This window comes from Dreissena polymorpha, chromosome 4, assembly GCF_020536995.1.
Source record: "Dreissena polymorpha isolate Duluth1 chromosome 4, UMN_Dpol_1.0, whole genome shotgun sequence".
NCBI lineage: Eukaryota > Metazoa > Mollusca > Bivalvia > Myida > Dreissenidae > Dreissena > Dreissena polymorpha.
In genome coordinates this window covers 55,719,355-55,733,185 of record NC_068358.1, presented here as the reverse complement: position 1 = coordinate 55,733,185, position 13,831 = coordinate 55,719,355, and the positions used below count along the sequence as shown (strand labels likewise).

Here is a 13,831-nt window from a genome sequence, read left to right as displayed (position 1 = left end):
AAAACGTCAATTGTAGAGAAAATTTCTTTATTCATTTTTGTCTTAAATCGCCATGCCTTTTACTTTCTATTAATATAAGCTCCTACTGTGGATTATATCCCTTTAAAAAAATATTACTACCTTTGTTTAAATGACCTTGTACCTGCCAAATGATAAATAAAAATCCCTTTAAAGCTTATGACTTCCCTTGGCAAAAATTTAGATCAGTCAAAGGCCCGTATCTTTGTCAAAAATCAAGGACCATAGCGAATTTTACATGGCATCTGTAGGTCATATAGGTAGACTCATATACCAAAAACAAGCTCAATATCTTAAAGTGTTGCGTAAAAAAACTCCGGAAATCAGAAGGACAAATCGACAGACGGACAGACAGTGCTACTGCTATATGCCATCCTACCGGGGACATACAAAATAAATGAGGAACAAAAGAAATCTGAATGCCTGACTGGTTATGGTGTAAGCCTTTGATAATGATCCTACCTTGTTGAGAGCAGCAATGTTTTTGGTAATCTTTTCTTTATTATTGTCCTCAGGTCTTGGGGTCAGCATTTAGTGGCTGCAGCTAACCGCAGTCTGCTGCAGGGCCAACCTGTCTGGAAATTTAACCAGTCAGATCACTCCATTGATATCACATGCACGCTGTACAGCCAATCACCAGCAAATATCACAGCAGTAGCTTTGTGGGGGAATATGGTAAGATGTTTATAAGTGAAACTTAGCATTTTCTGGATATTTTGAAAATAACTTTGCCCAAAATATGTAGCTTTACACAAATAAAATATACATTTACATTATAAAATGAAAATTTGCAGAAGCCAATCGATTTTTCATGTGATAATTGATGTTTCTGTGTTGAAAGATAAAATGCAATGAAATGAGTTGGTCAATTGGCTAGCTCCCCTTACTAAGGGTTATAGGTCTTTCTAAAACATTTACAACACATGTTAAGATATGAGCAGTGTCAAGCGAAAATGTGTCTTAAGCCATATGCAGTCAGCGTGGCCACAGACAAGTGTGGTCAGGAGCTACCCTGTCTATTAATGAGCCAACAATACCTTGCATGACTTTATAGCAGACAAGTTTGTCCCTGACTAGCAGGCTGGTCTCAGGATACGCTGGAATCATATGGCATACTGTAAGACCCATTTTGCATGACCCTGCTCATACATGCATTCATAATTGCCCCAACATCAGCTATGATTTCTTCTGGTCAGTAATGGTATTTATGTTTGTAGCATATTTTATGTTTCTTTCATTTAGGAACATATTGATCATATACATGTATTTTACAGCCAAAAAAATAAGTCATGGCTCAAGTTTAAGTTAAACTTTTAGTTCTTAAATAAATAATAATACAATGTCCAGGACTGTTCATCCATGATTCATGAGTTCACTCACAGGTCTGGCAACAAAATATGTAAAGGGATTTGCCATGAAATAATTTCTGCAGCCATCCCCTACCGGAACATCCTATTGAAGTCAGGCAATTGTTATACATGTATACTGGTATAAGTATGTTACCTTAGAAATTGTTAACTTCTTTGATTAAGATTGTCAAGAGAAAGTAAGTGTAAGAAGGTTTACTTACTGCCATTTATTTGTGACTGAAATACTGTTAAATAATGCGCACAATGAAAAAAACACTTAAGTTATGAGTAGCGCTCTAAAACAAAAGGGGCTTAAGAACAAGCTTATCAGGGGCAACATTTTCCACTAATGTCTTTCAAGGAAGTGTTCCCTTAAAGTAAGTCTCTTCTAAACGGAAATCCAGCCTAGGCAGAAACTGTCGTTCCTGATTAGCCTGTGCGGACTGCACAAGCTAATCAGGGACAACACTTTACATACATGCATTAAGCTCTATCTTCGCAGAGCAAGGTTGTACTGTATATGAAGCCCCTGGAGTACACGTGCAGGTAGTGTCTGTATATGACTGTATATGAAGCCCCTGGAGTACACGTGCAGGTAGTGTCTGTATATGACTGTATATGAAGCCCCTGGAGTACACGTGCAGGTAGTGTCTGTATATGACTGTATATGAAGCCCCTGGAGTACACGTGCAGGTAGTGTCTGTATATGACTGTATATGAAGCCCCTGGAGTACACGTGCAGGTAGTGTCTGTATATGACTGTATATGAAGCCCCTGGAGTACACGTGCAGGTAGTGTCTGTATATAACTGTATATGAAGCCCCTGGAGTACACGTGCAGGTCGTGTCTGTATATGACTGTATATGAAGCCCCTGGAGTACACGTGCAGGTAGTGTCTGTATATAACTGTATATGAAGCCCCTGGAGTACACGTGCAGGTAGTGTCTGTATATGACTGTATATGAAGCCCCTGGAGTACACGTGCAGGTAGTGTCTGGCGATGCATGTGGCCGTGTGTTTGTGCGAGACTGGTTGGGCTGCTGTGGTGACCAGGTGATGACCCAGGTGACCTACCTGGGTAGCAGAGTGAGGAGCATCTTTGTGGTGGGCAAGAGGATTATCTGCTACACTGGTGAGAACACCTGCAACTAATGTTTCACACAGAAAATTAAGAATTTAGCCACGTCATGAGAAAATTGGCCTTATGCGGATGATCAGGAGCTACCCTATCTGCCATTGAGGCCATCAAAACCTTTCGTGACTTTATAGCAGACAGGGTAGCTCTTACAAGACTACGCTTATGCTTGGCTGGCCACATCTGGCATAAGACGCATTTTTTAATGTCGTTGCTCATTTGCTCTTGATCCTCCTAGTTTTCATCCAAATATCCGTTAAACTGCTCGTCTCTTATTTCTTGATGCATAACTGGTGAACCATGTGAGATAAAAATAGAATGTTGGCGGCAGTTCAGTCTTTTAGCAGTACCGCCTGTCAAAAAGCCTTTGTTAACTCTTACCTTGTGAATACTGAATACTTTAGATGCCACATCTATTTGCCTCATCTTCATTAAACTTGTTCAGAGTGTTTGTCCAAATGATGTCTAGTTGGAGTTTAATCAGGTCACTTGGGGTAAAAAAAATAGGTCATGACAACAAGGCCAAGTTTGAAACTGGATCAGGTAAGGTCAAGAACTAGGTCAATAGGGAAAATGAAATTTTGTTATAACATTTTTCACTCAGCTGAGCACAAAGTGCTCATGTAAAGCTATTGTGATCAACCTGACAACCTGTGTCCATTATTGTACATAGTGTGGCATCAACTCTGAGCACTTGATTGCACTTGAGGCCATATTGTTCATACAATCTCTATGAAACTTGCTCAGAAGGTTTATGTTGTTAAAATCTAAGTGGCATTCGAATCTGGGGCATGTGCCGCACAAAACTAGGTCACCAGGTCAAATCCTAGAAAAGCCTTGTTATCACTCTAGAAGCCACATTTATAACTTGTCTTGATGAAACTTTTTCAGACTGTTTATCTTGATAATATCTAGGCCAATTTTGAATGCTGGTCACGTGCATCTTGATCACCTGGTCAAATGAGAAAACCTTATTCTAATTGTAGAGGTTACTATGACTCAATCTTGATGAAACTTTGTCAGAATGTTTATCTTGTATCTAATGTCTCAGACAAGTTCATAAATGGTTTTGAGTAACAGGATGGTCAGAAGCCACATTCATTACACAAACAGTTCAAAAAGTACTCAGAAGTACTCAGAACAGTTCAGATCCTAGTCTAAGGTGAGCAATCTAGGGCCTTCGGCCCGCTTGTTTTATGTTAGACAGGCATGTGTTACATGTAAAATGGCAATATGTATTTGAATGGTGCAGGCCAGTAGACATGTTTACCTGTACTATTCTCTATACCGTCGTTAACAGACGACATGTTGCACATCAGTCAAAGCCTGGGTGCCACCAGCCCTGGCAACATGAAGTTTGAAGCCATTGACATCTACCATCCGTTACGTAAGGTCTCTGAGTGTGTGGCAATACGGGGACCAGTGCTTGCAATAGGCTTTCGCTCAGGCAAGACAATTGTCTATTATTTTCCTTTGAAAGTATTGGATTGATAAGGCATTTTTACTAAACGATAACAGATATACAAGAACAGATGAAAATCTACTTCATTTAATTCGCTGATGAATACTAGACAATCTGTTACTAAGATAATCATCTGCACTGGTTGTGTTGTTTTCATGTACTATTAGTTTTTTAATGAACAAGAAAACTCCATTTAGCTCTTAATCCATTTTGAAAGTTTGTATTCAAAATTGAATGTTAAACTATAAAAAATAGTTATACATACATTTATGATCATGAAATGCATGCATACATTTTCTTCTGAAAAGTCATAACTGTCCATTACTGAAACATACCCATAACTGAAAACAGTATTTTTCATAACGACTAAGGGTTCCAGTATTAACACAACGCCTCTTTCTGGGATAACTGCACATGCGTAAATTGTCATTCCACATTAGCTGTACAGTCTTCACAGTGACGATACTTTCCGCCCAGTCTGAATTTTCCTTTTGAAGGGGCTTTCTATTAAAGAAAAATTCCATAAAAGCCAAGAGCGTCGTCCCTGATAAGCCTGTGCAAATCTGGGATGACACTTTACCCACAGGCATAAAGCTCAGGTTTCCCCCAGAACGAGGCTCATTTTATTATCAGATAGGAGCTTGACAAACTACATTTGCATATAATTGTCATGTACACTCCAGGATTTGTGCATGTGTACCACATGCCTGATGACTCCAGCTGGGACTCCCTCCAACTGGAGCGCCCCGCCCAGGTGATACGTCTGGCGAGAGATCATGTGCATGCCTTGGATATCGCTGACAATGGCACTGGACCTGTCATAGCTGCGGCAACTGAGGACCACTGTGTGTACCTTATTACCATGGAGAGAAGTGGAACGATGACTACGTCTGTGTGATATACTGGACAGAAGTAGATAGATAACTACTACCTTGTGATATCCTGGGTAGAAATGGACAGATTAATTTGTATGACACTTATATAAGGTAGCAGTGTACAGATTAATACTGTGGGATAGGTATGCCGGGTAGGAATGGAATGATCAATTGTGTGTTACACTTATACTATGGAGGAGTGGACTGATTAATACTGGAAGACACAAACCTTGGACAGTTTGATGGATGAATAATGGGTTACTTTTTCCTTGAATAGGAGTTCAGATACAATATGTGTGACAAATTCGTGTATAACTCTCCAAAAAACCATTAAGTACATATTGATCAGCTGTAGCTCTGTAGGGCTACCTGTAGCAACAAGAAATTTCAAAATATATGCATTTATTTGATCTAACACTATAGCCTATACTAATATATCACAGCTGAAAGCATAAGTGAACAGATAACTACAGTGCTCCACATCATGTATGCCTCATTAGTTGTACAAGATATACAGAAAGCAAAGTTTAGAACTATTTCAGGGAATAAAAGGAACAAACCATTTAAAAATATGTACACAATATATAAATAGTTGAAGAATTTTGTTTAAAAATAACACCTGGTCCACCTGTAACTACAATATTGCTACAATATATATCTATGGTGTTTTAATGGTATTTAAAAAATGTACAGTGTATCCTTTACTTATTTTAGTGTCTTGAGACATAAAATGTCCACTTGAACCATTGCCACTTAACCAAGGTCCACTTTAACCATTGTCCACTTAAATCATTCCAGACCGTTTTGAATATTGCATTACCTATATGTCTTGTATTTAATACAGTATTGACTGCCTAAAGCTTACGTGTTTGCTGTATCATGAAAATGTGTAAACATGTGTGGATTGTTTTATTACCAGCTGTGTTCAGTATTTTAGTATTCACATACATTTTATATATCAGTTAAAGTATTTATTAAATGTTAAAGCCAATTGTTACGTTTTTGTTGTGGTTTGTATACTCATGTACAAGTATCTGGGCCAGGGTCTGGGAAAACCAGGCTTAATGCATGTGTGTAAACCGTTGTCTCAGATTAGCCTGTGCAGATCGCACAGGTTAATCAGGGACCACACTGCCCGTTTTGAAGTCATTTTTCTTTTAATAAAGTCTCATCTAAACAAAAATCTAGTCAAGATGGAAAGTGTCGTCCCTGTTTTGCAAGCTTATTGTCCCCTACCGGTTTCACCGGAGGGGACTTCTGGTTTGCGCTCTGTGTGTCTGTCTGTCAGTCCGTCAGTCTGTCACACTTTTCTGGATCCTGCGATAACTTTAAAAGATCTTCATATTTTTTCATGAAACTTGAAAAATGGATAGATGGCAATATGGACATTATGCACATCATTTCATCTTGTTCTTACGTCAAAAATTCTGGTTGCAATGGCAACAAATATATATAAAAAAATATACAAAAATTCTGACAATGGTGGAGCCGGTAGGGGATATATATTGCTTGGCAATAGTCTTGTTTTGAATGATACTGTATGCACATACATTAAGCCAAGTTTTTTTTAGATTGCCGCTAATTTAGATTGATAAGTAATCTTAAAGTATTTATATTTAGATTGTTTTTATAAAACAAACATGTTTTCATAACAGATCATGTAAACAAGATAAAGATCTAAATTTAGATAAAAGTGCACTGGAATTGTGAATAGAGTTTTGTTATATTGTTTGCTTGTTTTAACTACCTTCAATACATTTATGAAAATACACATGTCATTTTTTTAACAATAATGAAAAAAATAGTGATACTGAATCAAAGTATAAAATTATCTCAAAATACTTTCACCCTGTATATTGTCTAATGGAGATTATACTAATCTGCAGTTGTGAACAGCCAATCTGTACGGTATCCGGACAATCGCTCCTACGGACAATCGCTCCTATGCTAAATTTGACAGGGAGGACAGTCGCTCCAACGATGTCTTGACAGTGCGGACAGTCGCTCCTATGATGTTTTGGGAGGGCAGACAGTCGCTCCTACATTCTTTTGTCAACCCGGACAATCGCTCCTACATTCTTTTGTCAAACCGGACAGCCGCTACTACATTATTTTGACTCCACGGCAAAATGTAGTACACGCCGATCAAAGGCTAACACCTATAATTAACCTACAATTAAATTTGCCAACTTGTTAACAGTAAGACGATTCGACATGGGACATTCGTTCCTACATTACATTAATTGGAATAAGTGCCTTTTTGAGATTGGGATAAACATAAAAACTGCATAGATGAAATGTTATTCTTTATTTCATTTGTATTTATCATATGGCATTTATATGACATTTATAAACATATATACACACAAAATACGCAAATGAAAGTGCAAACAAATGAAAGGAAACACACATGTACATTTATAACCACAGCTCGATTTATATCACATATTTACATTTATAAACATATATACACACAAAATACGCAAACGAAAGCACATACAAGCGAAAAGAAACACCTATGTACATTTATACACACACTCGATTTTTACGAGTCAGTTATCTTTATTCGTAACACATCCTAGTGGCCAATACGAATTCGGTGCCCAAAACTCTGCAGGAACTCAACCATCAACATGGTTCCAGCCATATACTGTCCGCTCAAGGTCTTCGGTGTCTGTAGTGAAGTAGTACAGTCCCTCTTTCATTATGTGTCTGTAGTGAAGTAGTACAGTCCCTCTTTCATTATGTGTCTGTAGTGAAGTAGTACAGTCCCTCTTCATTATGTGTCTGTAGTGAAGAAGTGTAGTCCCTCTTTCATTATGTGTCTGTAGTGAAGTAGTACAGTCCTTTCATTATGTGTCTGTAGTAAAGTAGTGCAGTCCCTCTTTCATTATGTGTCTGTAGTGAACTAGTAGTCCTTCTTTCATTATGTGTCTGTAGTGAAGTAGTACAAGCCCTCTTTCTTTGTAGGTCTGTAGTGAAGTAGTACAGTCCTTCTTTCTTTATGTGTCTGTAGTGATGTAGTACAAGCCCTCTTTCTTTGTATGTCTGTAGTGAAGTAGTACAGTAACTCTTCTTTATGTGTCTGTAGTGAAGCAGTACAGTCTCTCTTTCTGTATGTGTCTGTAGTGAAAGTTGTTATGTGTCTGTAGTGAAAGTTGTACAGGCCCTCTTTCTGTATGTGTCTGTAGTGAAGTAGTACAGGCCCTCTTTCTGTATGTGTCTGTAGTGAAGTAGTACAGGCCCTCTTTCTGTATGTGTCTGTAGTGAAGTAGTACAGGCTCTCTTTCTGTATGTGTCTGTAGTGAAGTAGTTAAAGCCCTCTTTCTGTATGTGAATGTAGTGAAGTAGTACATGCCCTCTTTCTGTATGTTTTTGTAGTGAAGTAGTTAAAGCCCTCTTTCTTTACGTGTCTGTAGTGATGTAGTACAGGCCCTCTTTCTGTACGTGTCTGTTGTGAAGTAGTACATACCCTCTTTCTGTATGTGTCTGTAGTGAGGTAGTTAAAGCCCTCTTTCTTTATGTGTCTGTAGTAAAGAAGTACGTGCCCTCTTTTATTATATGTCTGTAGTAAAGTAGTACAGTCCCTCTTTCTTTATGTGTTTGTAGTGAAGCAGTACGGTCCCTCTTTCTTTATGTGTTCGTAGTGGAGCAGTACAGTCCCCTCTTTATGTAGGTGTCTGTAGTGAAGCAGTACAGTCCCTCTTTTTATGTATCGGTAGTGAAGCAGTGCATGCCCTCTTTCTTTATGTGTCTGTAGTGAAGTAGTACAGTCCCTCTTCTTTTATGTGTCTGTAGTGAAGTAGTGCAGGCCCTCTTTCTTGATCTGTCCTTAGTGAAGTAGTACATGACCTCTTTCTTTATTTGTCTGTAGTGAAGTAGAACAGTCACTCTTCTTTTATGTGTCTGTAGTGAAGCAGTACAGTCACTCTTTCTGAATGTGTCTGTAGTGAAGTATTACAGGCCCTCTTTCTGTATGTGTCTGTAGTGAAGTAGTACAGGCCATCTTTCTGTATGTGTCTGTAGTGAAGTAATACAGGCCCTCTTTCTTAATGTGTCTGTAGTGAAGTAGTACATGCCCTCTTTCTGTATATGTCTGTAGTGAAGTAGTACATGTCCTTTTTCTATGTGTCCATAGTGAAGTAGTACAGGCCCTCTTTCTTTATGTGTCTGTAGTGAAGTAGTACATGCCCCTTTTCTGTATATGTCTGTAGTGAAGTAGTACATGCCCTCTTTCTTTATGTGTCCGTAGTGAAGTAGTGCAGGCCCTCTTTCTTTGTGTCTGTAGTGAAGAAGTACAGGCCCTCTTTCTTTATGTGTCTGTATTGAAGTAGTACAGGCTCTGTAAGTTTCTGTAGTGAAGTAGGACAGTCCCCCTTTTTATGTGTCTGTAGTGAAGTAGTACAAGCCCTCTTTCTTAATGTGTCTGTAGGGAAGTAGTAAAGGTCCTATTTCTGTAGTGAAGTAGTATAGTCCCTCTTTTATTATGTGTCTGTAGTGAAGCAGTTAAGTCCCTCTTTCTGTATGTTTGTAGTGAAGTAATACAGGCCCTCTTTCTTTATGTGTCTGTAGTGAAGTAGTACAGGCCCTCTTTCAGTATGTATCTGTAGTGAAGTAGTACAGGCCCTCTTTCTTTATGTGTCTGTAGTGAAGTAATACATGTCCTCTTTCTGTATGTGTCTGTAGTGAAGTAGTACATTCCCTCTTTCTTTATGTGTCTGTAGTGAAGTAGTACAGGTCCTCTTATCTGTATGTTTGTAGTGAAGTAGTACAGTCCCTCTTTCTTTGTGTCTGTAGTGAAGTAATACATGCACGCTTTCTTTATGTGTCTGTAGTGAAGTAGTACAGGCCCTCTTTTCTGTACTCATCCCAGGGCACTGAGGTAGGCTGCGGAGAGGGAGGTGGCGGGACTGGCCTGCGTCTCGCAGGGGACTCCGTGGTTTTAAAGTTGTGGAACTTGGCTGAACCCTGCAGTAGATACCCAACGCTGCCCTCCTGACTCCTGACAACCGGCCACACAACATAGTCCAGGTCCCCTGTATAGGTCTGCTCCATGTAGGTAGCGTAGTGTTCGGGCTTACTTCCGGTGAAGTCAAGCATGATTGGCGGCTCATGCGTTTGTAGGAACCAGCAGATCTTAGTGCAGCGTTGCAGGTAGGAAACCAGCGGCTCCTGTAGGCCTCCGCACGCCCTTTGCAGAAGGGGGATATCGGCGCTGGACCGCACGTGTTGCAGCATCATCTGCACATAACTACGTAATTACAGTATCTGTTGTTTTCTACGTTTTTATGCGTTCAAAGCATTTGTCTTGGGTTTCTGTCAATTCTTAAAAACATATTGACCAACATAAGTGTTTTGGTTATCAACAGCGCGACTGGAGCATAAATATATGTTATCTAAACTTTTTCTCAAATAGTACTGAAGTTTTCTTCGTCTAATGTTTTTATACATTCTATCGTTCATGTATTGTAAGATGCTGAGGTAAACAAAACACCTGCATTCAAAGCCAGTACGTTTAAAACTTGTAATGATAGTGGCTATTTTCAGTACTCTCGCTTCTTTATGTTGTTCAATGTCAGCACCATCTACGCTATTTTATCTCGAACACCTACCTGATACACCACAGGCAAAGTGACGGGCGCGGAGACCACCTGTAGCTCCTTGCTAGCCAGTAAGACGCCCTTGGGTGTGACCGCCTTGGAGTCAGGCGCCAGGAGGAGCTGTCGATGTAGCTTGGCGCGTTGTTGACTCGACAACTGAATGCACATTTCGTAACACACCTGAAAAGCAGTGATAAAGTACCGTATTTGTACAAAACAATATACATGTATAAAGTTTTGTCGTCTATGACTGGTCTTCATAATGTTAGAAGGCTAATTTACATGTTATCTACCATTTCATTGATAAAACGTTGAGTAATTTAAATACATGTAATGGCTTTTAATACATTTATACACTATTTGTGTCACTTTCTCCTTGCTATGCATGTGCTTAGGCCACTCCAAATTGATGTGTTGGTCGTCGGATTTGCCGCACGTATTTTAACAAATGGAAATAAAAAAAGAAATTTACCGCTCGCACTCATTTGTGTGTCCTTCTGTAACCATAGAGCATGTGGTTTTTTTAATTTGTCAAAAAAGAAAAAAAGCAATCTCGCAGAAACGATTTTGACGCTGAATATGAATGCTAAATATAGTGTTTCGTAACCTTTTTAATCGAAAAACTGTAGTCGCTCGAAAATTCGATCGATATGTAGGCACATTTTACATATAACACAATTTTAGGTGAAGAAAAAATAAACATAAAATCATTAAAGGCTGGCTCTACAAGAGTCACAGGGCCAATGTTTTAGAAGTATTAAAATACATGGTTGACGGAACATGTTTTACAGCTAGGTCCGTGTATGTTAGAAACATCAAAACATTTCTTTGTAATGTATACATATATTTCAGAAAAATTCAATACCGTACTAGCCATCGATACGCCCCTTTTAAAATAAGGTATTGACAATGGATTAAATGCATGGCCTTTGTTTGACTGTCTGCCATTATCATTTTGATGATTTTCCCTCTTCAAGTGCTATTTGCAACATGGTATACCTTTTCACAGCTTTCACTTTGAAAACTTCAACAAATATAAGCAGCAGTAGGTAGACATGTGTTCCTCACTTCAATGATATGTTATATTTCGTTGGTCAAAGGTCATTTTGCAACTTACTCCTTTAATATGAGGTCAATATACATCGACTCATATGGTTTAACGTCAATTTGCTTACATAGCATCGTTCCGACTGACGGCTACAAATTCATATAACAGCGCAGAATCTTCATGGAGAGTTATTCAATATAAAAATATAAACGTTATTTTACTAATTGCATTAGAAGATGTTAATTAAAACTTACATGTAATGCTATTCCTGATAGGAAAACACTAGCGTTAGACTTGTGTTCTACACTTTAAAGTTTAAAGTGCTGAAAACCTAATTTTAGTGCATTTTTAATTTGAAAAGTATGTACTCAAAGATATAGTATTGCTTGTCTGTACATAAATTATTTCTTTGTATAAGAATTGATTTAAAATGTAAACTATAGCTGTTTAAAACTGTATCTCTTGTTACTCTGCACTATTTTTCTATCGAAATGTGATTATTTTATATTCTTCGCTCGCTCGAAAATGTTTTCTGTTTTCAAAAAAAATATTTTTTTTTCGCTCGTCCTCTTCAACTTTTTTTCAAAAAAAATCCGTAGACCAACAAATCAATTTGGAGTGGCCCTCATTACTTATATATTGTCAGTTTGGTATTTATAACGATCTACTAGACTTGTTCAAGTTAATGAATTGATAAACTTCTGTTCTGTTCTGATAAAAAGGTTCGGAAGTCGTTTGACTTCAATCCTTGATCTTATTATTATTATAGGACATTACATGCAACAACCCTTCCAAAAAACAACAACACTTTTTCATTACGTAACATAAACATAACAACCATTACTAAAACCTAAAAATGATACTTTGTAACGTTTCCTCTAAAATGCATTAACAAACTAGTATGGCAAAACATACACATCCAGTCCTGAACACGTGATAGCATGATATTACAGATGGGCGAAGCGATCTCCATCCACATCTTTATACCTTCAGTGCTTCCTAAGCTCGATGATGACGTTTTTGTTGGGCACATCCGGCAACTGGGTGCGTGTGTGAAGGAACGTCTGCTGCCACTCATTCTCTAAGACGTCTGCTAACAGTTCGGGCCAGCTGCAGAGCGCGCTTCTCCTTCGTGATGGAGGAGAAGTGAGCGTCCGTTAGCGTCCGCCGCTCCGCCAGCACTTCCTCCCCCTCTCTTTGGATGAACCGCAACAGTAGAGGCGGTGAATTGGTTACATATAAACATGTGTTTACTTAAAGCGTATAACATTCGCGAAACTACGACTCATCAAATGGTAACTGCTGTATAATTACTGTTTTACGTTAATTTATTACGCACCAATGGGTATCCTTTTTTTCTTTATTTCTGCGAATTTTACTCTCAAATGTCTGCTATGGTCTAGAGTTATAAGAGAATAAGGTCGAATTTCTACTATGTCCACGACTCAGCCTAATTAACACTTTTACCGCAATATAACTGATTACAGTTTATCTGATAACACATAAATAGTGGTGCTAAAACTAGTAATGTTGAAGCCTATAAGACTTTGTGCAAATCTAACAATTTGTGTTTTTGTTTTCAACAGTTTTTGTTATCACATTAAGATACAAGATAAGTATTGATGCAAAGCATCTAAGGGCTTCGGGAATTTCAGTGTAAAAGGCACTCAATGAAGTTACATGGAACGATTTTTTTTTCTACTGTAAATAATAATATATTGGCCGATTATTTTAATCAAAATACAAAAAGATACTGGTATAACCATTATCTATGATTTTGTGTTATAACCCAAAAATAACCATTGTCTATGATGTTGTGTTATAACCCCCAAGTAACCATTATCTATGATTTGGTGTTGTAACCCCCAAATATTCCATAGTTCATTTTATTAAGATTGGTTTCCTTTTTTACTGGCATCCGTGTGCAATTTTCATAAATGGAACAGAACTGTGTAGGTTTTAAAAAATCTGCTTCATCTCACAAAATGCGCATTGATAGTGTCACCTAAAAAAGCCCATACCAAAGGGTCCATACCACCTGGATAGTAATACGTGTTGCGCTTCGCGCTCTATATGTGGTTCTTAAAAAGAACTCCGAGGAGTGCTTGACTCTAGGGAAACGGGTTGCTGGGACACAGCTCCTCCTTGATAAGCGGCATCTTCCTTTATCACAACTCATTGTTACAATCAATAATACGTGTCGCGCTTCGCGCTCTATATATGGTAGGGATAGTTCTTAGGGCTATTATAGACAACCATAAACAACAACAAAAATACATGCAAATAGATGTGTTGTTTTTCATTTATTTGTTATATAAAACCGTGTAAGTTTTTATAAGATATT

At 38.2% G+C, this 13,831-nt stretch overlaps 4 protein-coding genes across 7 annotated transcripts in view; 3 read left to right on the top strand and 1 right to left on the bottom strand.

Moving 5' to 3' along the window:
* The window catches only part of LOC127877325 (uncharacterized), a 218,465-nt gene that overhangs the window by 8,281 nt on the left and 196,353 nt on the right, over positions 1-13,831 (top strand). The window lies entirely within an intron of this gene.
* Positions 1-13,831, top strand: part of LOC127877326 (uncharacterized) — a 218,236-nt gene that overhangs the window by 8,052 nt on the left and 196,353 nt on the right. The window contains exons 7-10 of one of the 3 annotated variants that reach the window (XR_008048362.1): positions 534-693; positions 2,355-2,499; positions 3,803-3,944; positions 4,643-4,950. Coding sequence is in view for 2 of the 3 variants with exons in the window: in XM_052423056.1 (XP_052279016.1) it covers positions 534-693; positions 2,355-2,499; positions 3,803-3,944; positions 4,643-4,862 (667 nt within the window). In the remaining variant the exon portion in view is untranslated. Of the gene's footprint in view, positions 1-533; positions 694-2,354; positions 2,500-3,802; positions 3,945-4,642; positions 5,831-13,831 lie in introns of those variants that run through there. The other 2 variants (XM_052423056.1, XM_052423055.1) reach the window with 2 other exon arrangements.
* The window catches only part of LOC127877328 (STAGA complex 65 subunit gamma-like), a 231,612-nt gene that overhangs the window by 50,924 nt on the left and 166,857 nt on the right, over positions 1-13,831 (top strand). The window lies entirely within an intron of this gene.
* Positions 8,552-10,615, bottom strand: LOC127877332 (uncharacterized). The gene is made up of 2 exons (XM_052423067.1): positions 10,452-10,615; positions 8,552-10,080 (listed from the first exon to the last, which is right to left on the bottom strand). Exons 1-2 carry the CDS (start codon positions 10,605-10,607, stop codon positions 9,661-9,663), a joined length of 576 nt encoding a protein of 191 aa, XP_052279027.1. The 5' UTR covers positions 10,608-10,615; the 3' UTR covers positions 8,552-9,660.